Source organism: Oncorhynchus clarkii, unplaced genomic scaffold, assembly GCF_045791955.1.
Source record: "Oncorhynchus clarkii lewisi isolate Uvic-CL-2024 unplaced genomic scaffold, UVic_Ocla_1.0 unplaced_contig_458_pilon_pilon, whole genome shotgun sequence".
In the NCBI taxonomy this organism is placed as follows: Eukaryota; Metazoa; Chordata; class Actinopteri; order Salmoniformes; family Salmonidae; genus Oncorhynchus; species Oncorhynchus clarkii.
This window is the reverse complement of record NW_027257958.1, coordinates 174,960-200,449: the sequence shown is the minus strand read 5'-3', so window position 1 is coordinate 200,449 and position 25,490 is coordinate 174,960. Positions and strand designations below refer to the sequence as shown.

Here is a 25,490-nt window from a genome sequence, read left to right as displayed (position 1 = left end):
GGCCCTCTGAAGGAAGACCTCGCTCTGAGCGTAACCTCAACAGGGGCATTTATTTTTATAATTTCATCACTTATCGGACAGATAGTAACTGAGGTAGGCTTGGACCGTGTCGGAGATCTGGCATCCACCCGCGCACGCTACCTCTCAGATCTTAGGCAACTGCTCAATAATGAGTATGGTTTTCCTTGAGATCCCACTTTCTGATTCCCTGGGCACAGTTTACCCAGATCTTCAGGAGCGGTCAACAGGTGTGAAGTTTCCTCCTCGTCACCCAAAAAAATGTAAATGGACATTCATACCGAGAGAGATTGAAGTCATTTCTTCAAACAATCATCTTTATTTAATATTGATTAATTATTGCAATAATGAAAGACTAGTTCAAGCCCAACACTCTTGACTGTTGGGCAGAGCAGCCAAAACTTTCCAGGCAAATGCTTTTTCCACCCCTCCCCTGCAGATTGGGTCACCATAAGCCGCTTTGGGTTTATCCTGTGGTCAACTGCACTGGGGGGGGTTGTTCTACTCCTCCAGGTTCTCCTCATCTGGGTTACATCTAACCACATCTTATCTATTGGATTTTAGGCTCCTCTCAGTTCACACAGATATTTAAAAAGAACATACAATTAGTTAAGTATATAATCAAACTATTAATAACAAACTAAATCTGGTAAATATGTAATTTTTCTAATATACGTTTTATAATTGTATAAAAAAAATTAGATTTTTTTTTTTTTTTTTTACATTTTAGAAAAACAGTGGTAAAGCATTTCCCCACAGTCAGAGCAGTGGTAAGGTTTCTCTCGGGTGTTTATTTTATAGGTTGCCTGAGAGAATAAAACTCTTCCCACAGTCAGAGCAGTGGTGAGGTTTCTCTGTGTCAGCTGGTGTTTAGTAAGGTGACCCTTCAAGGTGTAACTCCTGTCACACTCTTAGCAGCTGTACGGCCTCCCTCCTGTGTGGACTCTCTGGTGAATCTTTAAGGAACCAGATCTAGAAAAACTAAGTCCACAGGCTGTGCAGCAGTAAGGCTTCTATTTGGAGTGAGTTTGCTGGTGAGATTGAAAGTCACCTGACGTGACAAAACTCTTCCCACACTGATCACAGTGGTGCGGCTTCTTTCCCGTGTGCCTTCTCTTGTGGACTTTAAAAGCAAAGGCCTGGGAAAAACTCTTCCCACAGTCAGGGAAAGGGCATTGGTATGGCCTCTCTCCTGTGTGTCTTCGCTGGTGAATTTGCAAGGTTGCCATTGTGGAAAAGTTGTTCCCGCAGTCTGAGCAAGAGTATGGTTTCTCTCCCTTGTGAAGACGCTCGTGTCCTTTGAGAGACTGTTGCCAAAGGAAGCTCTTGTCACAGTGGGAGCAGTGGTAAGGCTTCTCTCCAGTGTGAATAAGCTGGTGTTTCTTCAATGCACCTGGCGTTGTGCAGCTCGACTCACACTGAGAGCAATGGTACATCTTCTCTGAATGTGTGAACTTGTGATTATTTAAAGAATCACGTCTTGAAAAGCTCTTCTTGCAGTCAGAGCACTGATAGGGTTTTGCTCCTGTGTGTATTCTTCGGTGTGTCCCAAGACTGGTTCTATGTGCAAACTTCTGCCCACATTCAGAGCACTCGTATGGTTTCTCTCCAGTGTGAATCCGCATGTGTTCTTCCAGTGCCCTGGCAGAGGAGAGACTAGCACCGCACTGGGAGCAGCAGTGAGGTTTATCTTCTGTGTGTCTGACCTCATGTTCTTTCAGAGATCTGTTGTTAGTGAAACTCAGCTCGCACTTAGAGCAGTGGTAGGGCTTTTCTCCTGTGTGAATTTGCATGTGAATTTTCAGGTGATCCGACCGTCCAAAACTCCTCTGGCAAACATTGCAGCTGTGTGGCTTCTCACCTGTGTGAATTCTCTGGTGTTTGTACAGGGCTGAATTAGTGGCAAAGCTTAACTTACAGTGGGAACAGTGGAAGGGTTTCTGTCCAGTGTGCGTTCGCTTATGCTGCTCTAGAGAATGAGATGATCCTAGCTTCTTGCCACACTGTGGGCATTGGTATCCTTTCTCTCCAGTGTGCACTATGTTATGTCGCAAGAGTCCAGTCTTAACAGCAAACCTTTTCCCGCACTCAGTACATTGGTGGGGCTTCTCTCCAGTATGTCTTAGCTGGTGACATCTTAAAGTACAAATCAGTCTGAAGCTTTTCCCACAGTCAGCACAATGGTAAGGTTTCTCCCCTGTGTGAATCCTATGATGTATTCTGAGTAACTTAGCGGAGGAAAAGCTTCCTCCGCACTGCTCACAGTGGTGAGGCTTTTCTCCTGTGTGTATTCGTTTGTGTTCAGACAGTGCCGAGGCTTCTGTGAAACTCTTCCCACACTCAGAGCAGTGGAACGGTCTCTCTCCAGTGTGAATCCGCCAGTGAGCTTTTAAGCTTTGTGATGTAGCAAATCTCTTCCCGCAGTCAGAGCAACAGTGTGGTTTTTCGCCGGTGTGTTTTATTCTCTCATGTACCCGTAAACCACTGGAGTATGTAAATCTCTGCCCACATTCTGAGCACTGGTACGGTTTTTCTCCAGTGTGAATCCGCATGTGTCCTTCCAGTGCACTGGCAGAGCAGAGGCTAGCTCCACACTGGGCGCAGCAGTGAGGTTTCTCTCCAGTATGAATTCTCTGGTGTCCTCTAAGGTTTACTTTAGAGGTGTAACTCTTTCCACAGTCAGAGCAGCAGTGAGGTTTCTTCCTCGTGGGTCTCAGCTGTTGTTTCTTGAGGTGTTCTGATCTTGAGACACTTTTCTCTGCCTCGACAGCATCATGATGTTTTGCCTGCCCAGATGACAAGCCCCTTCTACCGAGAGAGTGACGGTTAGGACTGTCCCCTGTGAAGAAAAGACAGACCGTTATGGTTCCTTCATATCGAAGCCAGATTTAGGCCCAGCTTTTCACACTCTTGTAACCGAATTTTAGCATTTAAAATCTTCAATGTAAAATCGCGTTAAATCTTCAAATTGTCAATGTATCCAAGGGTGTAGGGTTGTAATGATTCTACATTCCTAAATATATTGATTTATTAAATCTAGAATCTGCTTCGCAACAAAGCCTCCTTCACTCACGCCGCCAAACATACCCTCGTAAAACTGACTATCCTACCGGTCCTCGACGTCATTTACAAAATAGCTTCCAATACTCGACTCAGCAAACTGGATGCAGTCTATCACAGTGCCATCCGTTTTGTCACCAAAACCCCTTATACCACCCACCACTGCGACCTGTATGCTCTAGTCGGCTGGCCCTCGCTACATATTCATCGCCAGACCCACTGGCTCCAGGTCATCTATAAGTCTATGCTAGGTAAAGCTCCGCCTTAGCTCACTGGTCACCATAGCAACACTCATACCACAGCACGCGCTCCAGCAGGTATATCGCACTGGTAATCGCCAAAGCCAATAACTCCTTTGGCTGCCTTTCCTTCCAGTTCTCTGCTGACAATGACTGAAACAAATTGCAAAAATCGAAGCTGGAGACTTATATGTTTATATGTCTTATATGCTGTCTCCAGCTTATATGTCTCTCACAAACTTTAAACATCAGCTATTCGAGCAGCTAACATAGCCCATCTGTAAACCCAATCTACCTACCTCATCTCCATATTGTTTATATTTACCTTTCTGCTCTTTTGCACACCAGTATTTCTACTTGCATCTGCACATCTATCCCTCCAGTGTTAATTTGCTATATTGTAATTACTTCGCTACTATGGCCTGTTTATTGCCTTACCTCCTAACGCCATTTGCACTCACTGTATATAGACTTTTTTCCTATTGTGTTTTTGACTCTTGTTTATTCCATGTGTGTTGTTGTTTGTGTCGCACTGCTTTGCTTTATCTTGGCCATGTCGCAGTTGTAAACTAGCCAACCTGGTTAAATAAAGGTGATTTAAAAAATAATAATTGTACATCTTTTAAACAGATTGTATTTAGTGGCAATTAATGACATCCAGGGAGTGTCCCAAAATACATTTATATAACAGCATGAACCCACTTAGCTCCGGCGTTTTCCTGTAGTCGACCAGCAGCACAGACAACCTCTTCAGACCCAGCAGTAAGGTGTTACCAGGAGAGGTACGACCCGGGGACTCCGGGAGGGGTAGGGGGGAGAGTGTTTCCTGTTACCCCAAAAAGAGAGGAGGAGTGTTGTCATATTGGTACAAAACAATAATCCCTCTCTTTAAATTCTTAAACAAAATTCTTGCGACTAACAACGTTATATATATATATATATATATATATAAAATGAAAATTTAGGCAAAAAGGCGAACTCAGATCCTTCATTCATTAAATCAGATGGCTCAGTCAACACAAAACCCACTGATATCTCCAAGTAGTTGGGAGGAGCTGGCAACACGTGCAAACTTGGACATGATAGCAACAAATTCTGAAACTACACAAAAAATGAATAACTGACCAAATTATGAAAGCATTGTAATTTTAAATTCAGTAAAGTGAGAGGTGAAGCAACTATTGTTTATCAACAACGACAAGCCACCCGGGTCTGAAAACTTGGATGGAAAATGAAAATGAATTGAGGATCATAGCGGATGATAGTGCCACTCCTATTAGCCATCCCTTCAGTCTAAGCATAGAGGAAAGTGTTCACCCTCAGGTCTGGAGGGAAGTAAACGTCATTCCGATACCTGAGAACAGCAACGCATCCACTACAGGCTCAAACAGCCGACCAATCAGCTACCAACCCTTAGTAAACTTCCGTTTTTTTTTTTTGTTGACCAGATGCCATTTCACAGATAAAAAAATTAACAACTGACTTTCTTACAGGGAGGGGGGCATTCAACATGTACAGCACTGACACAAGTGACTGATGATTGGCTGAAACAAATTGACGATAAGAAGCTTGTGGGAGCCGTTATATTCGACTTTAGTGCAGCTTTTGCCATTATCAATCATAATCTGCTGCCGGGAAAAAGCTGTTATGGCTTCCCTGCTATATTGTGGATCGAGAGTTCTGTCTAACAGAACACAGAGAGTGTTCTTTAATGGAATTCCCTCGCCAACATAATCCAGGTAGAATTCGGAATTCCCCAGGGCAGTTGTCTAGGCCCCTTTGAAAAAAACGGTCTTTACTAATGACCTGCCACTGGCTCTGAGTAAAGACTGTGTGTCTATGTATGACAACACTACACACGTCCTCTACCAACGGGAATTGAAATCGCTGCTACACTTTTTTTTTTAAATTTTTGGATAAATAGCGTGCCCAATTTCAACTTCCTGCTACTCATGGCAAGAACATAAGATATGCATATCATTCATAGATTTGGATAGAAAACACTAAAGTTTCTAGAACTGTTTGAATCATGTCTGTGGGTATTACAGAACTTATGTAGCAGGCAAAACCCCGAGGACTAACTGTTCAGAATTATTTTTTCCCCCTCTCTCTGTTCCCTGAGTTGTCATTGCCAAGGGATATTTCTTAGGAACCTGTTTTAGTTCCTACCGCTTCCACTGGATGTCACCAGTCTTTGGAATTTGGTTGAGGTTATTCCTTTGTGCAATGAAGAAGTAGGCCAACTAGGAACTGGGTACACTGTTGAGAGTTGCGCAAGACGTGAAAAGTATCGCTGGTTTGTTTTCATTCCTGTATTGAACACAGAAAGACCCGTCTACAATTTGATCGATTATTAACGTTTAAAAATACCGAAAGTTGTATTACAAAAGTAGTTTGAAATATTTTGGCAAAGTTCATAGGCAACTTTTGAAATATTTTGTAGTGACGTTGCGTAAGCTGTTTTTTCTGGATCAAACGTGCTTTATAAAATTGACATTTTGGATATATATGGACGGAATAAATGGTCCTTTTGTTCGATTAGTGATGTTTATGGGACATATTGGAGTGCCAACAAAAGAAGCCCGTCAAAAGTAATGCATGTTTTAAATTTTATTTCAGCATTTTGTGTAGCGCCTGCAGGGTTGAAATATGATAACCCCTTTGTTTACTGCTGGTGCTATCATCAGTTAAAACCTCTTGAAGCTAGGGGGCACTATTTTTATGTTTGGAAAAATAACGTTCCCAAAGTAAACGGCCTATTTCTCAGCACCAGGTGCTAGAATATGCATATAATCCACAGATTAGGATAGAAAACACTCCAAAGTTTCCAAAACTGTCAAAATATTGTCTGTGAGTATAACAGAACTGATATTGCAGGCGAAAGCCTGAGAAAAATCCAATCAGGAAGTGACTCTTATCTTGAAACCCCTGTATTCCTATGCATCCCTATTGACCATTGAAAGGGATATCAACCAGATTCCTTTTTCTGTGGCTTCCCTAAGGTGTCAGCCTTTAGACATAGTTTCAGGCTTTTATTTTGAAGAATGAGCGTGAGCGACCACATTGCGTAAGCGGACAGGTGGGGGCTCTGAGTGATTTGTGCGCAAAAGAGAGAGGCGGCCATTGTTACTCCCGGTCCTAGTGAAAAGCCAACTGTCCCGGTTGATATATTATCGAATAGATATTTGAAAAACTGCGTTGTCGTGACCGCTCTTTACCTGATGCTAGGTGTACTTATTGTTTTGCTCTGCTATCGATAAACTTATACAAACGCTTGTATTGCTTTCGTTGTTAAGCATAATTTCAAAATCTGAGACAACAGGGTGATTAACAAAAGGCTAAGCTGTGTTTCGCTATATTTCACTTGTGATTTCTATTCTATTTATTATTTGACTGTTGACTGTTGCGCTATGCTATTCAGCGTTGCTGATGACAAATATACCGGATTCGGTATAACGCAATCAACAAGGTAGGTCGTACAGACCCTAGTTATGTTGCATCTGGACTGCTGTCCAGTCATGTGGTCAGGTGCCACAAAGAGGAACTTAAAGTTACAATTGACTCAGAACAGAGCAGCACGGCTGGCCCTTAAATGTACACGGAGAGCTAACAATGATATGCATGTCAATTTCTCCTGGCTCAAAGTAGAGGAGAGATGCATCACTGCTTGTATTTGTGAGAGGTGTTGACAAGCTGAATGCACGAGCTGTCTGTTTGAACTACTGGCACACATCTCAGACACCTAATCATACCCGGCATACTAGAGGTCGACCAACTATGATTTTTCAACGTCGATACCGATTATTGGAGGACCCAAAAAGGCCAATACCGATTAAATCGGCCGATTATTATTTATTTATTTGTAATAATGACAATTACAACAATAATTACAACAATACTGAATGAACACTTATTTTAACTTAATATAATACATCAATAAAATCAATTTAGCCTCAAATAAATAATGAAACATGTTCAATTTGGTTTCAATAATGCAAAAGCACAGTGTTGGAGAAGAAAGTAAAAGTGCAATATGTGCCATGTAAAAAAGCTAACATTTAAGTTCCTTGCTCAGAACATGAGAACATATGAAAGCTGGTGGTTCCTTTTAACATGAGACTTCAACATTCCAAGGTAAGAGGTTTTAGGCTGTAATTAATATAGTATTTATAGGACTATTTCTCTCTATATAATTTATTTCATATACGTTTGATTATTGGATGTTCTTATAGGCACTTTAGTATTGCCAGTATAACAGTATAGCTTTTACGTCCCTCTCCTCGTTCCTACCAGGGCTCGAACCAGGAACACATATAGGACTATTCGGAATCGAATGCTGTGCATTGAGCTGTTTATGCCTACCACCGCTCAGTCAGACTGCTCTATCAAATAAAAAAATCATAGACTTAATTATAACATAATAACACACTGAAATACAAGTTCATTAATAATTAATAATCGATTCCTGAAATTATAATTTCGAAAACACAGCGTTTATTATTTCAGTGAAATATGGAACCGTTCCGTATTTTATCTAACGGGTGGCATCCCTAAGTCTAAATATTGCTGTTACATTGTACAACCTTCAATGTTATGACACTCTAGACCCAAACTGCTACAGACCTATATCTATCCTACCCTGTCTTTCTAAGGTCTTTGAAAGCCAAGTTAACAAACAGATTACCGACCATTTCGAATCCCACCGTACCTTCTCCGCTATGCAATCTGGTTTCAGAGCTGGTCATGGGTGCACCTCAGCCACGCTCAAGGTCCTAAACGACATCATAACTGCCATCGATAAGAAACATTACTGTGCAGCCGTATTCATCGACCTGGCCAAGGCTTTCGACTCTGTCAATCACCACATTCTTATTTGCAGACTCGATAGCCTTGGTTTCTCAAATGATTGCCATGCCTGGTTTACCAACAACTTCTCTGATAGAGTTCAGTGTGTCAAATCGGGGGGCCTGTTCTCTGGACGTCTGGCAGTCTCTATGGGGGTGCCACAGGGTTCAATTCTCGGGCTGACTCTCTTCTCTGTATACATCAATGATGTCGCTCTTGCTGCTGGTGATTCTCTGATCCACCTCTACGCAGACGACACCATTCTGTATACTTCTGGCCCCTCTTTGGACACTGTGTTAAATAACCTCCAGATGAGCTTCAATGCCATACAACTCTCCTTCAGTGGCCTCCAACTGCTCTTAAACACAAGTAAAACTAAATGCAAAACATACCCTCGTAAAATTGACCATCCTACCGATCCTCGACTTCGGTTATGTCATCTATAAAATAGCCTCCAACACTCTACTCAACCAATTGGATGCAGTCTATCACAGTGCCATCCGTTTTGTCACCAAAGACCCATACACTACCCACCATTGCAACCTGTACGCTCTCGTTGGTTGGCCCTCACTTCATACTCGTCGCCAAACCCACTGGCTACAGGTTATCTACAAGTCTCTGCTAGGTAAAGCCCCGCCTTAAATCAGCTCACTGGTCGCCATAGCAGCACGCGCTTCAGCAGGTATATCTCACTGGTCACCCCCAAAGCCAATTCCTCCTTTGGTCGTCTTTCCTTCCAGTTCTCTGCTGCCAATGACTGGAACGAACTGCAAAATCTCTGAAGCTGGAGACTCATATCTCCCTCACTAGCTTTAAGCACCAGATGTCAGAGCAGCTCACAGATCACTGCACCTGTGCACAGCCCATCTGTAAACAGCCCATCAATCTACCTCATCCCCATACTGTATTTATTTATCTTGCTCCTTTGCACCCCAGTATCTCTACTTGCACATTCATCTTCTGCCGACCTACCATTCCAGTGTTTACTTGCTACATTGTAATTACTTCACCACCATGGCCTATTTATTTCCTTATCTTACCTCATTTGCACTCACTGTATATAGACTTTTTGTTTTCTTTTGTTCTACTGAATTATTGACTGTATGTTTGTTTTACTCCATGTGTAACTCTGTGCTGTTGTATGTGTCACATTGCTATGCTTTATCTTGGCCAGGTCACAGTTGTAAATGAGAACTTGTTCTCAACTTGCCTACCTGGTTAAATAAAGGTGAAATATATATATATATATTTTTTTTTAAATGCCACAATTGCATAAAATTCTGGCAAATTTAGTTCGCAGCATATACCAATGAATGCAAGAGAAGTGACATTTCACCTGGTAAATATTGCCTGCTGACCTGGATTTCTTTTAGCTAAATATGCAGGTTTAAAAATATATATTTCTGTGTATTGATTTTAAGAAAGGCATTGATACTTATTTTCCACCATAATTTGCAAATAAATTCAAAAATGTGATTTTCTAAAAAAAATACATCTCCTCATTTTGTCTGTCATAGTTGAAGTGTACGTATGATGAACATTACAGGCCTCTCCCATCTTTTTAAGTGGGAGAACTTGCACAATTGGTGGCTGACTAAATACTTTTTTGCCCCACTGTATAGTATAATACAGTAGGTCTAACTAACCAGACTAATTATAGTATACTACAGTAGGTCTATCCATTCAGACTAATTATAGTATACTACAGTAGGCCTAACTAACCAGACTAATTATAGTATACTACAGTAGACCTAACTAACCAGACTAATTATAGTATACTACAGTAGACCTATCTAACCAGACTAATTATAGTATACTACAGTAGACCTATCCATTCATACTAATTATAGTATACTACAGTAGACCTAACTAACCAGACGAATTATAGTATACTACAGTAGGTCTATCCATTCAGACTAATTATAGTATACTACAGTAGGCCTAACTAACCAGACTAATTATAGTATACTACAGTAGACCTAACTAACCAGACTAATTATAGTATATTACAGTAGACCTATCTAACCAGACTAATTATAGTATACTACAGTAGACCTATCTAACCAGACTAATTATAGTATACTACAGTAGACCTAACTAACCAGACTAATTATAGTATACTACAGTAGACCTATCCATTCAGACTAATTATAGTATACTACAGTAGACCTATCCATTCAGACTAATTATAGTATACTACTAACCAGACTAATTATAATATACTACAGTAGACCTAACTAACCAGACTAATTATAGTATACTACAGTAGACCTAACTAACCAGACTAATTATAGTATACTACAGTAGACCTAATTAACCAGACTAATTATAGTATACTACAGTAGACCTAACTAACCAGACTAATTATAGTATACTATAGTAGACCTATCCATTCAGGCTAATTATAGTATACTACAGTAGACCTGTCCATTCAGGCTAATTATAGTATACTACAGTAGGTCTACAGACCAAATTAACTTAACTGTTGGCCGCAGCAAAACATTGGATTTTCCTAAACGAGCTACCGACTGGAGACCTGGACATATGTCTGTTCCTGAAAGACCTTGATTCTGATATTGTGCAGACCAAATTAACCTTAACCGTGTCAGGAGCAGACAAATATGCCCGGCTCTCCAGTTGGTAGCTCGTTCAGGAAAATCCAAGGCTTTGCTGCGGCCTACTTTAGCAATCTTCCATTCAGCAATTCACGGCCATTATTACCGTTCGGGAAGAGCAACGAGATATTAAACCACGTAAACAATACTTAGTAAAGCGAAATTAATTAAACAATAAATGAAACTGTGCTATAAGTTAAATAAATGTCACCACCCGACGGAGATCCGTGAAACGTGTTACCACGTTCGTGGCCGCCGAGGTGTTTTTATTTATATTTTACAAGCGTCTTACTCACCTGAGTCATTGTAGACACTCGTTTACGGTCGGTCGTTTGCAGAGTTCAGACCAAGTGAACCAGATGAGATGTTTATCCCTAGTCTGTTGAATTGTAGATTATGGAGGTAACGTTATATTCTAACCAGTGACTCTCTGCCTAAAGTCCCGAAAGAAAAGACAGACTCCGCCTTCACATCCGTTCCATTGAAAACATTTCCTTCACGTTACCATTCTGCTGGTCGCAGATCATGAAATGGCCGCAGAAAAGGCGGATATGTTTTTCAAAATAAGAGTCGTCCTCCAATAACAAGCGAATTTATAGATTTTTGAAGCACTATATTACAGTACAACTGTGCACAGCATTGAAACCGCATAGGGAGGAAAAAAACACAGATCTTTTGATGCATTTTTAAATTGCATGTTATTACACTGAACACAAATATTAATGCAACATGTAAAGTGTTAGTCCCATGTTTCATACCACCGAAATGCTTATTTATTTACATCCCTGTTAGGGAGCATTTATCTTTTGCCAAAATAATCCATCCAGGTGTTTTTTTTTTTAAACAGCATGATCATTACACAGGTGCACCTTGTGCCGAGGACAATAATAAAAGGCTGCTCTAAAATGTGTAGTTTTGTCACACAACATGATGCCACAGATGTATCAAGTTTTGAGAGAACCTGCAACTGGCATGCTGTCTGCAGGAATGTCCACCAGAGCTGTGGCTTGATAATTTAATGTTAATTTCTCTACCATAACCTGCCTCCAACATCATTTGAGTGTATTTGGCAGTACTTACAACTGGCTTCACAACCACAGACCATCCTAGGATATATGGTATATTCTAGAATTCATCCATGATGTCATAATGACAGTTTAACCAGGTTTCTAGGATATATGGTATATTCTAGAATTCGTCCATGTTGTCATAATGATAGTTTAACCAGGTTTCTAGGATATATAGTATGTTCTAGAATTCATCCATGATGTCATAATGATAGTTTAACCAGGTTTCTAGGATATATGGTATATTCTAGAATTCATCCATGATGTCATAATGACAGTTTAACCAGGTTTCTAGGATATATGGTATATTCTAGAATTCGTCCATGATGTCATAATGACAGTTTAACCAGGTTTCTAGGATATATAGTATGTTCTAGAATTCATCCATGATGTCATAATGATAGTTTAACCAGGTTCCTAGGATATGGTATATTCTAGAATTCATCCATGATGTCATAATGACAGTTTAACCAGGTTTCTAGGATATATAGTATATTCTAGAATCCTTGCATTTTGACTCGGGAAAGTGAGGTTGGGTGACCACTGTACTAAGTAAATGACCTTGATAACAGCATTTTCAGGATGTTAAATGTAACAACTATTTTTTTTCTCCAAAAAGCAATCTATTAGTATGGTTTTTGAACACTATAAATTTGCTTGCATCATGATCAGAGCTCTATAATAATAGATAATGGCATGTTTATAGGCTGAGCAGAGCTCTATAATAATAGATAATGGCATGTTTATAGGCTGATCAGAGCTCTATAATAATAGATGTCATGTTTATAGGCTGAGCAGAGCTCTATAATAATAGATAATGTCATGTTTATAGGCTGAGCAGAGCTCTATATTAATAGATTATTATTCATAGGTTTAATTTGGATCCATAGTTAAAGGGATAGCCCCCTTTTTTGAAATTTTAGCCTAAAAATACATTCCCAAATCTGACTGCCTGTAGCTCAGGACCTGAAGCAAGGATATGCATATTCTTGGTACCGTTTGACAGGAAAGACTATGAAGTTTGTGGAAATGTGAATTGAATGTAGGAGAATAACACATTAGAAAAGATAAAGAAAAAAAACATGTTTTCTACCACCATCTTTGAAATGCAACAGAAAGGTCCCACATCACTCTGGATGTAGTTCTAGCCATCACTCTGGATGTAGTTCTAGCCATCACTCTGGATGTAGTTCTAGCCATCACTCTGGATGTAGTTCTAGCCATCACTCTGGTCGTAGTTCTAGCCATCACTCTAGATGTTGTTCTAGCCATCACTCTAGATGTTGTTCTAGCCATCACTCTAGATGTTGTTCTAGCCATCACTCTGGTCGTAGTTCTAGCCATCACTCTGGATGTAGTTCTAGCCATCACTCTGGATGTAGTTCTAGCCATCACTCTGGATGTAGTTCCAGCCATCACTCTGGATGTAGTTCCAGCCATCACTCTGGATGTAGTTCCAGCCATCACTCTGGATGTAGTTCCAGCCATCACTCTGGTCGTAGTTCCAGCCATCACTCTGGATGTAGTTCTAGCCATCACTCTGGATGTAGTTCCAGCCATCACTCTGGATGTAGTTCTAGCCATCACTCTGGATGTAGTTCTAGCCATCACTCTGGATGTAGTTCTAGCCATCACTCTGGATGTAGTTGTAGCCATCACTCTGGTCGTAGTTCTAGCCATCACTCTGGTCGTAGTTCTAGCCATCACTCTGGTCGTAGTTCTAGCCATCACTCTGGTCGTAGTTCTAGCCATCACTCTGGTCGAAGTTCTAGCCATCACTCTGGATGTAGTTCTAGCCATCACTCTGGTGGTAGTTCTAGCCATCACTCTGGTCGTAGTTCTAGCCATCACTCTGGATGTAGTTCTAGCCATCACTCTGGTCGTAGTTCTAGCCATCACTCTGGATGTAGTTCTAGCCATCACTCTGGATGTAGTTCTAGCCATCACTCTGGTCGTAGTTCTAGCCATCACTCTGGATGTAGTTCTAGCCATCACTCGGGATGTAGTTCTAGCCATCACTCGGGATGTAGTTCCAGCCATCACTCGGGATGTAGTTCCAGCCATCACTCGGGATGTAGTTCCAGCCATCACTCGGAATGTAGTTCCAGCCATCACTCTGGATGTAATTTCGATGGTGTCCACAAGATGGCAGCAGTGTATGTGCAAAGTTTCAGACGGATAACTTGAAGTATGAGCGAACTACATGACATTTAGTGTGAAGTCACCCAGGTACATATTAGTTAAAATACATTTATGTTAGCAGGCAATATTAACTAGGGAAATTGTGTCACTTCTCTTGCGTTCTGTGCAAGCAGAGTCCAGGTATATGCAGCAGTTTGGGCCGCCTGGCTCATTGGGAACTATGAAGACTATTTCTTCCTAACAAAGACCGGAATTAATTTCCCGGAATTTTAAATAATTATGACATAACATTGAAGGTTGTACAATGTAACAGCAATATTTAGACTTATGGATGCCACCCGTTCGATAAAATATGGAACGGTTCCGTATTTCACTGAAAGAAATGATAGTTTCCGGATTTGACCATATTAATGACCTAAGGCTCGTATTTCTGTGTGTTTATTATATTATAATTAAGTCTATTATTTGATATTTGATAGAGCAGTCTGACTGAGCGGTGGTAGGCTGTACCTGTGATTGTCCTGATTGTTAATCAGCGTGCTCTACCACTCGATATTTAATATTATCCATTCTTTAACACCTACTGTGTACCTGTGCTTGTCGTGATTGTTAATCAGCGTGCTCTACCACTCAATATTTAATACTATCCATTCTTTAACACCTACTGTGTACCTGTGCTTGTCCTGATTGTTAATCAGCGTGCTCTACCACTCGATATTTAATACTATCCATTCTTTAACACCTACTGTGTACCTGTGCTTGTCCTGATTGTTAATCAGCGTGCTCTACCACTCGATATTTAATACTATCCATTCTTTAACACCTACTGTGTACCTGTGATTGTCCTGATTGTTAATCTAATTCTATGCATCCGTTGCCAAACCAAATCTGCAGTGCAATGGCGGGCTGCTCCTTCTCCGTTAAGAAACAACGACCCCTCGGGCAGAGGTCGCATTTAAATAGTACTTTTATTCAAAGCTACGGATTTCAGAAAACAACGGAAGGCTCGCAATTACACAGGACAAACATAGGTACAAGGAATTAAAATAACTGACATTTTTACAAGTACGGACTTTTAGTGACTCGATGTTGTGGTGGAACCTCATTCTGGACTCATTAAGATAGAACCCTGCACGGAAGATAGAACCCTGCACAGAAGATAGGAATGAATAGAAGGGGCATCTGTATTCAAGTCAATGAAGGCATGTGTAGGGTTTCCCACTCTGTCCTCAGAACCCCAAGGGGAAGCACATTTTGTTTTCTCCTCTCCTCCTAGCACTGCACAGCTAATTCAAATCAACTAATCATCAAACGTTGAATCAGCTGTGTCGTGTTAAGGGCAAAAAAACAAAACGTGTACCCCTTGTTGTACCGAGGACCCCTTGGTGTACCGAGGATCGAGTTTGGGAAACTCTGGCAGAATGGGTGGAGTGGCAGCCATTTTGAGTATACCCATGCCAGGAAGTAAAAGTAGGAAGTGTACCCTTCAATATGTGCTGTGATTGGTTGAGCAAACTCAACTGACATTACAAAAAATGACATTCCATTGCATGAGCCACATCAGTTAAATGAATATTCTACATTACCATGGCAATCCAGCATGTTAAATGAACATTCTACATTACCATGGCAATCCAGCAGAAGTTAAATGAACATTCTACATTACCATGGCAATCCAGCATCAGTTGATAGAACATTCCAAAACACCATGGAAATGATTGCATCACAATACAAGGCAGACATTGTGAGTGTACCTATGTGTTTACCAGTCAACTGCCAGGGTTGGACCTTCCATGCCAGTTCTATTCATTCTTATTTCTATGGTATGGTATTACAGTGATCTAAACTAGAGACAGAGTTGGAGCCAACAACCTACAGGAGGGTGGCTCTCCAGGAACAGGGTTGGAGAGCCCTGTTTCACAGCATAGTTTTAACAATTTCTACAGTGCTAAACAACATATTCAAGTGTAAAACTTCAGTAGAATGGCCCTTTAAAACCACACATGGGTTTAACAATTGCATAGTTTGTGTCCTTGTTAAGACAGTACTCACTCATGGTGTTAATCCGATCTCCTGTCTCCACCTCTCCTTCCTCCAATGTGACAGTCATCCCCCCCTCTTCTCCTTCTTCCTCAACTCCAAACACGTCTTCCTCTTCTTTCACCATGACAGTCATCTCCTCCTCTTTCACTCTTTCAATTGCATCCTCTTCTTTCACAGTAACATCTTCTTCTTCTTTCACAGTAACAGCCTCACCCTCTACTTCTCTTTTAACAGTCCCCTCTTCTTTACCAGGGGTGAAGTAGCTTAGTGAGCTCATGGTTGGGAATGTTAGCTAGCTAGTTAGCCTAGGCTAATGCTATTTTAGCGATTCAGATAGTTACTAGCAACGTAAAGGGGATAACTACCTATACGACAAAAGTATAATTACAACAAAGTGGCTATTTTACATCGAAAGCGTATACAGAGCTTAAATGTTTCGGCTGTGTTGGCTAGCAAAGCTACCGAAGTGGCTGACAAGCTGCTGTTGTTGAGGAAGCGTCCCGTCCACTAGATTATACGTCACGCTGGCAGCGTCGCCTGAAAGATGCTCATCTGCTGACTGGAGTAGACAACGCAGTTAAGGAAAATATGTATTTTATTTTTTATGTATTTAATTAAACGATGTTATATTGAGATGTATAAAGAGAAGCATGTGTTGATTGATTAGTTCAGAATTTTAATGAGTGAGAATTTAAAACAAACTTCACACGAACTAAACATCTACATTGAAAGCAATTTCTGATTCATTCAGTCAAACAGACAGATAATATCAAAAATACGCATCTAGGTCTATAAAATAAATAAATGTACAGCACCAATCAAAAGTTTGGGCACACCTACTCATTCAAGTTTAAAAAAAAAGTTTTCTACATTGTAGAATAACAGTGAAGACATCAAAACTATGAAATAACACATATGGAAGTAACCAAAAAAGTGTTAAACAGATCAAAATATATTTATATTTTAGACTTTTCAAAGTAGCCACCCTTTGTCTTGATGACAGCTTTGCACACTCTAGGTATTCTCTCAACCAGCTTCATGAGGTACCTGGAATGCATTTTAATTAACAGGTGTGCCTTGTTAGAAGCTCATTTGTGGAATTTCTTTATTTCATAATCAGTTTGAGCCAATCGGTTGTGTTGTGACAAGCCAGGGGTTGGAAACAGAAGATATTTGGTAAAAGATCAAGCCCATATTACGGCAAGAACATCTCAAATAAGCAATGAGAAAAGACAGTCCATCATTACTTTAAAGACATGAAGGTCAGTCAATCTGGAAAATGTCAAGAACTTTGGAACTTCAAGTGCAGTCACAAAAACCATCAAGCGCTATGATGAAACTGGCTCTCATGAGGACCACCACAGGAAAGGAAGACCCAGAGTTACCTCTGCTGCTGAGGATAAGTTCATTAGAGTTAACTGTCTCTCATGAGGACCACCACAGGAAAGGAAGACCCAAAGTTACCTCTGCCGCAGAGGATAAGTTCATTAGAGTTACCAGCCTCAGAAATTGCAGCTTAAATAAATGCTTCACAGAGTTCAAGTAACAGACACATCTCAACATCAACTATTCAGAGGAGACTGTGTGAATCAGGCCTTCATGGTCGAATTGCTGCAAAGAAACCACTAATAAAGGACACCAATAAGAAGAAGAGACTTGCTTGGGCCAAGAAACACTGGACATTAGACCGGTGGAAATCTGTCTTTTGGTCTGATGAGTCCAAATGTGAGATTTTTGGTTGCACCTGCTGTGTCTTTGTGAGACGCAGAGTAGGTGAACGGATGATCTCCGCATGTGTGGCTCCTACAGTGAAGTTTGGAGGTGTGATGGTGCTTTGCTGGTGACTCTGTCAGTGATTTATTTAGTGGGACTATCATTTGTTTTTCAACAGGGCATTGACCCAAAACACACCTTCAGGCTGTGTAAGGGCTATTTGACCAAGAAGGAGAGTGATGGAGCGCTGCATCAGATGACCTGGCCTCCACAATCACCTGACCTCAACCCAATTGAGACGGTTTGGGATGAGTTGGACAGCAGAGTGAAGGAAAAGCAGCCAACAAGTGCTCAGCATATGTGGGAAAGCCTTCAAGACTGTTGAAAAATCATTCCAGGTGAAGCTGGTTGAGAGAATGCCAAGAGTGTGTAAAGCTGTCATCAAGGCAAAGGGTGGCTACTTTGAAGAATCTAAAATATATTTTGATTTGTTTAACACTTGTTTTGTTATTACATGACTCCATGTGTGTTATTTCATAGTTTTGATATCTTCATTATTATTCTACAATGTAGAAAATAGCAAAAATTTAATAAAAACCCTTTAATGAGTAGGTGTGTCCAAACTTTTGACTGGTACTGTAGGTGTATTGTTTGTTAAACTTTGCAATCAATGTTTCTTTCTTGGCATACATTTTAAAGTGGAAACGTGAGTCTCAGCATCACTCCGTTACAGTGGAATGGCCCATAAACAAAAACACATTCTCAGGTCAAAAACACAAGTCAGAACACAGCCTCTCTATTCTCTCATGTGATTTCAGGTCCTCTGCCTGGGAAAATGTCTTTCCACAATGAGAGCAGTGGTATGTCTTCTCCTCCTGTGTATGTGTTCTTTCATGCTTATTCAGATGCCTTAACCGGTTAAATCTCTTTCCACACTGGGAGCAGTGGTAGGTCTTATCCCCTCCTGTGTGTGTCCTGTCATGTCTATTCAGGCCTCCTAGCTGGGTAAAACTCTTTCCACACAGGGAGCATTGGTATGGCTTTGCTCCTGTGTGGGTATTCTCGTGAGTTTTCATGGTCACCAACCACCTAAAACTCTTTTCACAATAGGAACAGTGGTAAGGCTTCTCACCTGTGTGTATTCTCTCGTGCATTTTCAGGGACCCTGACTTGGTAAAACTCTTTCCACATTGGGAGCAGTGGAAAGTCTTCCTCCCTTCTGTGTGTATTTTCTCATGTGTTTTCCAGTTCCCTATCCAGGTAAAACTCTTTCCACATTGGGAGCAGTGGTAAGGCTTCTCTCCTGTGTGTATTATCTCATGCGCTTTCAGGTTGCCTAACTTAGTAAAACTCTTTCCACAGAGGGAACAGTGGTGTTTTCCTGCTGGTTTGGGCGTCTCTGGTTCCCCTGAAGGACTCTTCCCGCTGTCAGAGTGAGAGTCTGGTCTCTCTCCTGCCAAAACAAACAGAGTATTTAGTTAATCAGAGACCTGAATGAAAGCTCCACATGATAATACTGTCTTCCTATTTGGTTTAATCAAGACTGGTTCCCTCAGCTGTTAAAAATACACTTGGTGAGATTTTAAAAGCAAATAATATAGAGCTTCAAATTGAATCTTGCACTTATGGAATGTCATGTTTATAGGCTGAACAGAGCGTTATAACAATAGATAATGTCATGTTTATAGGCTGAGCAGAGATCTATAATAATAGATAATGTCATGTTTACAGGCTGATCAGAGCATTATAACAATAGATAATGTCATGTTTATAGGCTGATCAGAGCTCTATAATCATAGATAATGTCATGTTTATAGGCTGAGCAGAGCTCTATAATAATAGATAATGTCATGTTTACAGGCTGAGCAGAGATCTATCATAATGATAAGGTTTATAGGCTGAGCAGAGCTCTATAATAATAGATAATGTCATGTTTATAGGCTGAGCAGAGCTTTATAATAATATTTTATATAATATAATATTTATAATAATATAATAATATTTATAGTAATGGAGCTCTAAATGCATCATTGTTAACACTGGTGCTCCCAACTTTAAAACGTGAAGACAACATAAAATATAACCAGGAACAAATATTAGTTTTAAATCCATTGAGATATAGCCTATAGGGCCTAGTTTTAAATCCATTGAGATATAGCCTATAGAGCCTAGTTTGAAATCCATTGAGATTTAGCCTATAGGGCCTAGTTTTAAATCCATTGAGATATAGCCTATAGGGCCTAGTTTTAAATCCATTGAGATATAGCCTATAGGGCCTAGTTTTAAATCCATTGAGATATAGCCTATAGGGCCTAGTTTTAAATCCATTGAGATATAGCCTATAGGGCCTAGTTTTAAATCCATTGAGATTTAGCCTATAGTGCCTAGTTTTAAATCCATTGAGATTTAGCCTATCGGGCCTAGTTTTAAATCCATTGAGATATAGCCTATAGGGCCTAGTTTTAAATCCATTGAGATTTAGCCTATCGGGCGTAGTTTTAAATCCATTGAGATTTAGCCTATAGTGCATAGTTTTAGAGCAAATAAATCCCAGAACAACAGCAAAGGACCTTGTGAAGATGCTGGAGGGAACAGGTACAAAAGTATCTATATCCACAGTAAAAAAGTCCTATATCGACATAACCTGAAAGGCCGCTCAGCAAGGAAGAAGCCACTGCTCCAAAACTGCCATAAAAAAGCCAGACTACGGTTTTCAACTGCACATGGGGACAAAGATCGTACTTTTTGGAGAAATGTCCTCGGGTCTGATGAAACTGTTTGGCCATAATAACCATCGTTATGTTTGGAGGAAAAAGGGGGAGGTTTGCCGAAGAACACCATCCCAACCGTGAAGCACAGGGGTGGCAGCATCATGTTGTGGGGGTGCTTTGCTGCAGGAGGGTGCACTGGTGCACTTCACAAAATAGATGATATGATGAGGATGGAAAATGATGTGGATATATTGAAGCAACGTCTCCAGACATCAGTCAGGAAGTTAAAGCTTGGTCTCAAATGGGTCTTCCAAATGGACACTGACCCCAAGCATACTTCCAAAGTTGTGGCAAAATGGCTTAAGGACAACAAAGTCAAGGCATTGGAGTGGCCATCACAAAGCCCAGACCTCAGCCCCATAGAAAATGTGTGGGCAGAACTGAAAAAGCTTGTGCGAGCAAGGAAGCCTTACAAACCCGACTCAGTTACACCAGCTCTGTCAGGAGGAATGGGCCAAAATTCACCCAACTTTTTGTGGGAAGCTTGTGGAAGGCTACCCGAAACGTTTGACCCAAGTTAAACAATTTAAAGGCAATGCTACTAAATACGAATTGATGGCTACCTCAGCATTCTGGTTACTACATGATACCATATGTGTTATTTCATAGTTTTGATGTCTTCACTATTATTCTACAATGTAGAAAATAAGTCAAATTAAGAAAAACCCTTGAATGAGTAGGTGTTCTAGAACCCTGGAATGAGTAGGTGTTCTAGAACCCTTGAATGAGTAGGTGTTCTAGAACCCTGGAATGAGTAGGTGTTCTAGAACCCTGGAATGAGTAGGTGTGTCCAAACTTTTGACTGGTACTATATATGATGTGGTATCAGACATCAGGTGGTTGCAATAATAACATACACATCTACAATGTGGTATCATATATAGGATATTTCAATCAGATCAGTCTGCCTTACAATATAACTGAAAAACGTAGGCCCTAATAAAACCATAGATTTTATAAACAAATTATTTAGATCTTCAAATCATATTTTAGAAAAAATATATTTAGAGATGTTTAAAAATTGTGAAAAAAAATATATAACGGTGAGCATTTTATCCATTAACATTTTGTTGGTTGAGTCCCCACTCGGTAGCTTTAACAATTCCTACAGCATAACATTATTCAAGTGTAGAATACCCATTTAAAAAGCTTAAATTAGTTCAACAACTGCAGAGTTCGTGCCCTTGTTTTTTAAAACTTACTGGTGTTAATCAGATCTCTGGTCTTCTCTTCTTGTTCCTCCTCCCCCAATGTAACGGTAATCTCATCCTCCTCCTCTTTCACTCCAAAAACTGCATTCACCTCTTTTGCTTCCTCTTCTTTCACAGTAACATCCTCCCCCTCTTCCTCTTCTTTTACTGTAACATCATCCTCCTCTTTTACTCTGAACTCGTCTTCCTCTTCTTTCACTGGAACAGCCTCATCCTCTACTTCTATTTTTACCGATACATCCTCCTCTTCCTTCTCTTCTTTCACGACAACGTTCAGCCACAGACCCTCTTTCTCCGTCCAGCAGACCTCCTCTTCTTTATCAGGAGAGTAGCTCAGTGAACTCATGGTCGGAGATGTTATCTAGCTAACTAGTTAGCATTAACGATTAGCCTGGAGCTACTGCTAACTTAACCAGACAGGTAGATGACTACGGTAACTAACAACGTAGGCATGAATATTACATTAAATGGGGTAACAAGTAGACACGACAGAAGTGTGTTTAAAACATAGCTAGTAATACACCGGAGCAGTCTAAATAGCTTTAATGTTTCGGCTTTGTTGTCTAGCAAGCTACCGAGGTGTCTGACTAGCTGTTGTTGTTGAAGGAACGTCCCGTCCACTAGATTATACGTCACACTGGCAGCGTCGCCTGAAATACGCCCATCGCCATCTGCTGACTGGAGTTGGCAACGCAGTTATAGATACGTACAAATAGAAGCATGTGTTGATTGATTAGTGCAGATTTTTAATGAGTGAAATTTTAAATCAAACTCAACATCTACTACACATTTTGGCTTGGCCCCTAAGACCCTCACAAACTTTTACAGATGCACAATTGAGAACTTCCTTTCGGGCTGTATCACACCTGGTACGGAAACAGCACCGCCCACAACCGCAGGGCTCTCTCAGAGGGTGGTGCGGCCTTCCCAACGCATCACCGGGGGTAAACTACCTGCCCTCCAGGACACCTACAGCACCCGATGTCACAGGAAGACCAAAAAGATCATCAAGGACATCAAGCCACGGATGATTCTCCCCGCTATCATCCAGAAGGCGAGGTCAGTACAGGTGCATCAAAGCTGGGGCCGAGAGACTGAAAAACAGCTCCTATCTCAAGGCCATCAGACTGTTAAATAGCCATATCCAGCCAGCTACCTCCCGGTAACTCAACTCTTCACCATAGCGGCTGCTGCATGGAAACACTTGTCACTTTAATGTTTACATTCTGCTTTACTCATTTCAAATCAAATCATATCAAATTGTATTTGTCACTTGCGCGAAAGACAGCAGGTGTAGACGTTACAGTGAAATGCTGACTGACAAGCCCTTAACCAACGATGCAGTTTTAAGAAAATACCTAAAAAAAAATCAAAAGTAAGAAAAAAAAAGTAAGAGATAAGAAAAAAAATGATTAAAGAGCTACCAGTAAATAACAACAGCAGAGCTACCAGTAAATAACAACAGCAGAGCTACCAGTAAATAACAACAGCAGAGCTACCAGTAAATAACAACAGCAGAGCTACCAGTAAATAACAACAGCAGAGCTACCAGTAAATAACAACAGCAGAGCTACCAGTAAATAACAACAGCAGAGCTACCAGTAAATAACAACAGCAGAGCTACCAGTAAATAACAACAGCAGAGCTACCAGTAAATAACAACAGCAGAGCTACCAGTAAATAACAACAGCAGAGCTACCAGTAAATAACAACAGCAGAGCTACCAGTAAATAACAACAGCAGAGCTACCAGTAAATAACAACAGCAGAGCTACCAGTACAGAGTCAATAGCAGAGCTACCAGTACAGAGTCAATAGCAGAGCTACCAGTACAGAGTCAATAGCAGAGCTACCAGTACAGAGTCAATAGCAGAGCTACCAGTACAGAGTCAATAGCAGAGCTACCAGTACAGAGTCAATAGCAGAGCTACCAGTACAGAGTCAATAGCAGAGCTACCAGTACAGAGTCAATAGCAGAGCTACCAGTACAGAGTCAATGGCAGAGCTACCAGTACAGAGTCAATGGCAGAGCTACCAGTACAGAGTCAATAGCAGAGCTACCAGTACAGAGTCAATAGCAGAGCTACCAGTACAGAGTCAATAGCAGAGCTACCAGTACAGAGTCAATAGCAGAGCTACCAGTACAGAGTCAATAGCAGAGCTACCAGTACAGAGTCAATGGCAGAGCTACCAGTACAGAGTCAATGGCAGAGCTACCAGTACAGAGTCAATGGCAGAGCTACCAGTACAGAGTCAATAGCAGAGCTACCAGTACAGAGTCAATAGCAGAGCTACCAGTACAGAGTCAATAGCAGAGCTACCAGTACAGAGTCAATGGCAGAGCTACCAGTACCGAGTCAATGGCAGAGCTACCAGTACCGAGTCAATGGCAGAGCTACCAGTACAGAGTCAATAGCAGAGCTACCAGTACAGAGTCAATAGCAGAGCTACCAGTACAGAGTCAATAGCAGAGCTACCAGTACAGAGTCAATAGCAGAGCTACCAGTACAGAGTCAATGGCAGAGCTACCAGTACAGAGTCAATGGCAGAGCTACCAGTACAGAGTCAATGGCAGAGCTACCAGTACCGAGTCAATGGCAGAGCTACCAGTACCGAGTCAATGGCAGAGCTACCAGTACAGAGTCAATGGCAGAGCTACCAGTACAGAGTCAATGGCAGAGCTACCAGTACCGAGTCAATGGCAGAGCTACCAGTACAGAGTCAATGGCAGAGCTACCAGTACAGAGTCAATGGCAGAGCTACCAGTACCGAGTCAATGGCAGAGCTACCAGTACCGAGTCAATGGCAGAGCTACCAGTACAGAGTCAATAGCAGAGCTACCAGTACAGAGTCAATAGCAGAGCTACCAGTACAGAGTCAATAGCAGAGCTACCAGTACAGAGTCAATAGCAGAGCTACCAGTACAGAGTCAATGGCAGAGCTACCAGTACAGAGTCAATGGCAGAGCTACCAGTACAGAGTCAATGGCAGAGCTACCAGTACCGAGTCAATGGCAGAGCTACCAGTACCGAGTCAATGGCAGAGCTACCAGTACAGAGTCAATAGCAGAGCTACCAGTACAGAGTCAATAGCAGAGCTACCAGTACAGAGTCAATGTGTCAATATGCGGTTGCACTGGTGGGAAAGTGGAGTGCAATAGAGATTGCATCATCTGTGGATCTGTTGGTGCGGTATGCAAATTGAAATGGGTCTAAGGTTTCTGGGATAATGGTGTTGATGTGAGCCATGACCAGCCTTTCAAAGCATTTCATGAATACAGACTGTGAGTGCTACGGGTTGGTAGTCATTTAGGCAGGTTACCTTAGTGTTCTTGGGCACAGGGACTATGGAGGTCTGCTTGAAACATGTTGGTATTACAGGCACAGACAGGGACAGGTTTAAAATGTCAGTGAAGACACTTGCCAGTTGGTCAGTGGATGCTCGGAGAACACGTCCTGGCAATCTGTCTGGCCTAGTGGCCTTGTGAATGTTGACCTGTTTAAAAGTTTTGTTCAAATTGGCTACCGAGAGCACTATCACAGTCATCCAGAACAGCTGGTGCTCTCGTGTATCTCAGTGCTGCTTACCTGTATTCTATTCTACTGTATTGTAGTCAATGCCACTTCTTCATTCCATTCTTTGACTTTTAGATTTGTGTGTATTGTTGTGAGTTGTTAAATACTACTGCACTGTTTGGAGCTGGGAACACAAGCATTTAGTTAGATATTACTGCACTGTTGGAGCTAGAAACACAAGCATTTAGTTAG

At 41.1% G+C, this 25,490-nt stretch overlaps 2 protein-coding genes across 2 annotated transcripts; both read right to left on the bottom strand.

Moving 5' to 3' along the window:
- Positions 1 to 721: 721 nt before the first annotated feature.
- On the bottom strand, positions 722 to 11,240 carry LOC139394278 (zinc finger protein 850-like). Its single transcript, XM_071142306.1, has 3 exons — positions 11,074 to 11,240; positions 4,020 to 4,143; positions 722 to 2,857 (listed from the first exon to the last, which is right to left on the bottom strand). Exons 1-3 carry the CDS (start codon positions 11,080 to 11,082, stop codon positions 1,032 to 1,034), a joined length of 1,959 nt encoding a protein of 652 aa, XP_070998407.1. The 5' UTR covers positions 11,083 to 11,240; the 3' UTR covers positions 722 to 1,031.
- Positions 11,241 to 18,509: 7,269 nt separating this feature from the next.
- LOC139394272 (zinc finger protein 32-like) lies at positions 18,510 to 25,269 on the bottom strand. The gene is given in 4 exon segments (XM_071142301.1): positions 18,510 to 19,195; positions 21,716 to 22,093; positions 22,300 to 22,402; positions 25,249 to 25,269. Coding segments are annotated over 4 exon segments (1,188 nt in total).
- Between the last annotated feature and the right edge of the window lie 221 nt (positions 25,270 to 25,490).

What these genes read in the sequence shown, in the direction of transcription:
- LOC139394278 (XM_071142306.1), bottom strand. An exon ending in CAGGAAAACGCCGGAGCTAA is followed by an intron (nt 2,858 to 4,019) that starts GTGGGTTCATGC and finishes TTTTCTTCACAG; the next exon opens with GGGACAGTCCTAACCGTCAC.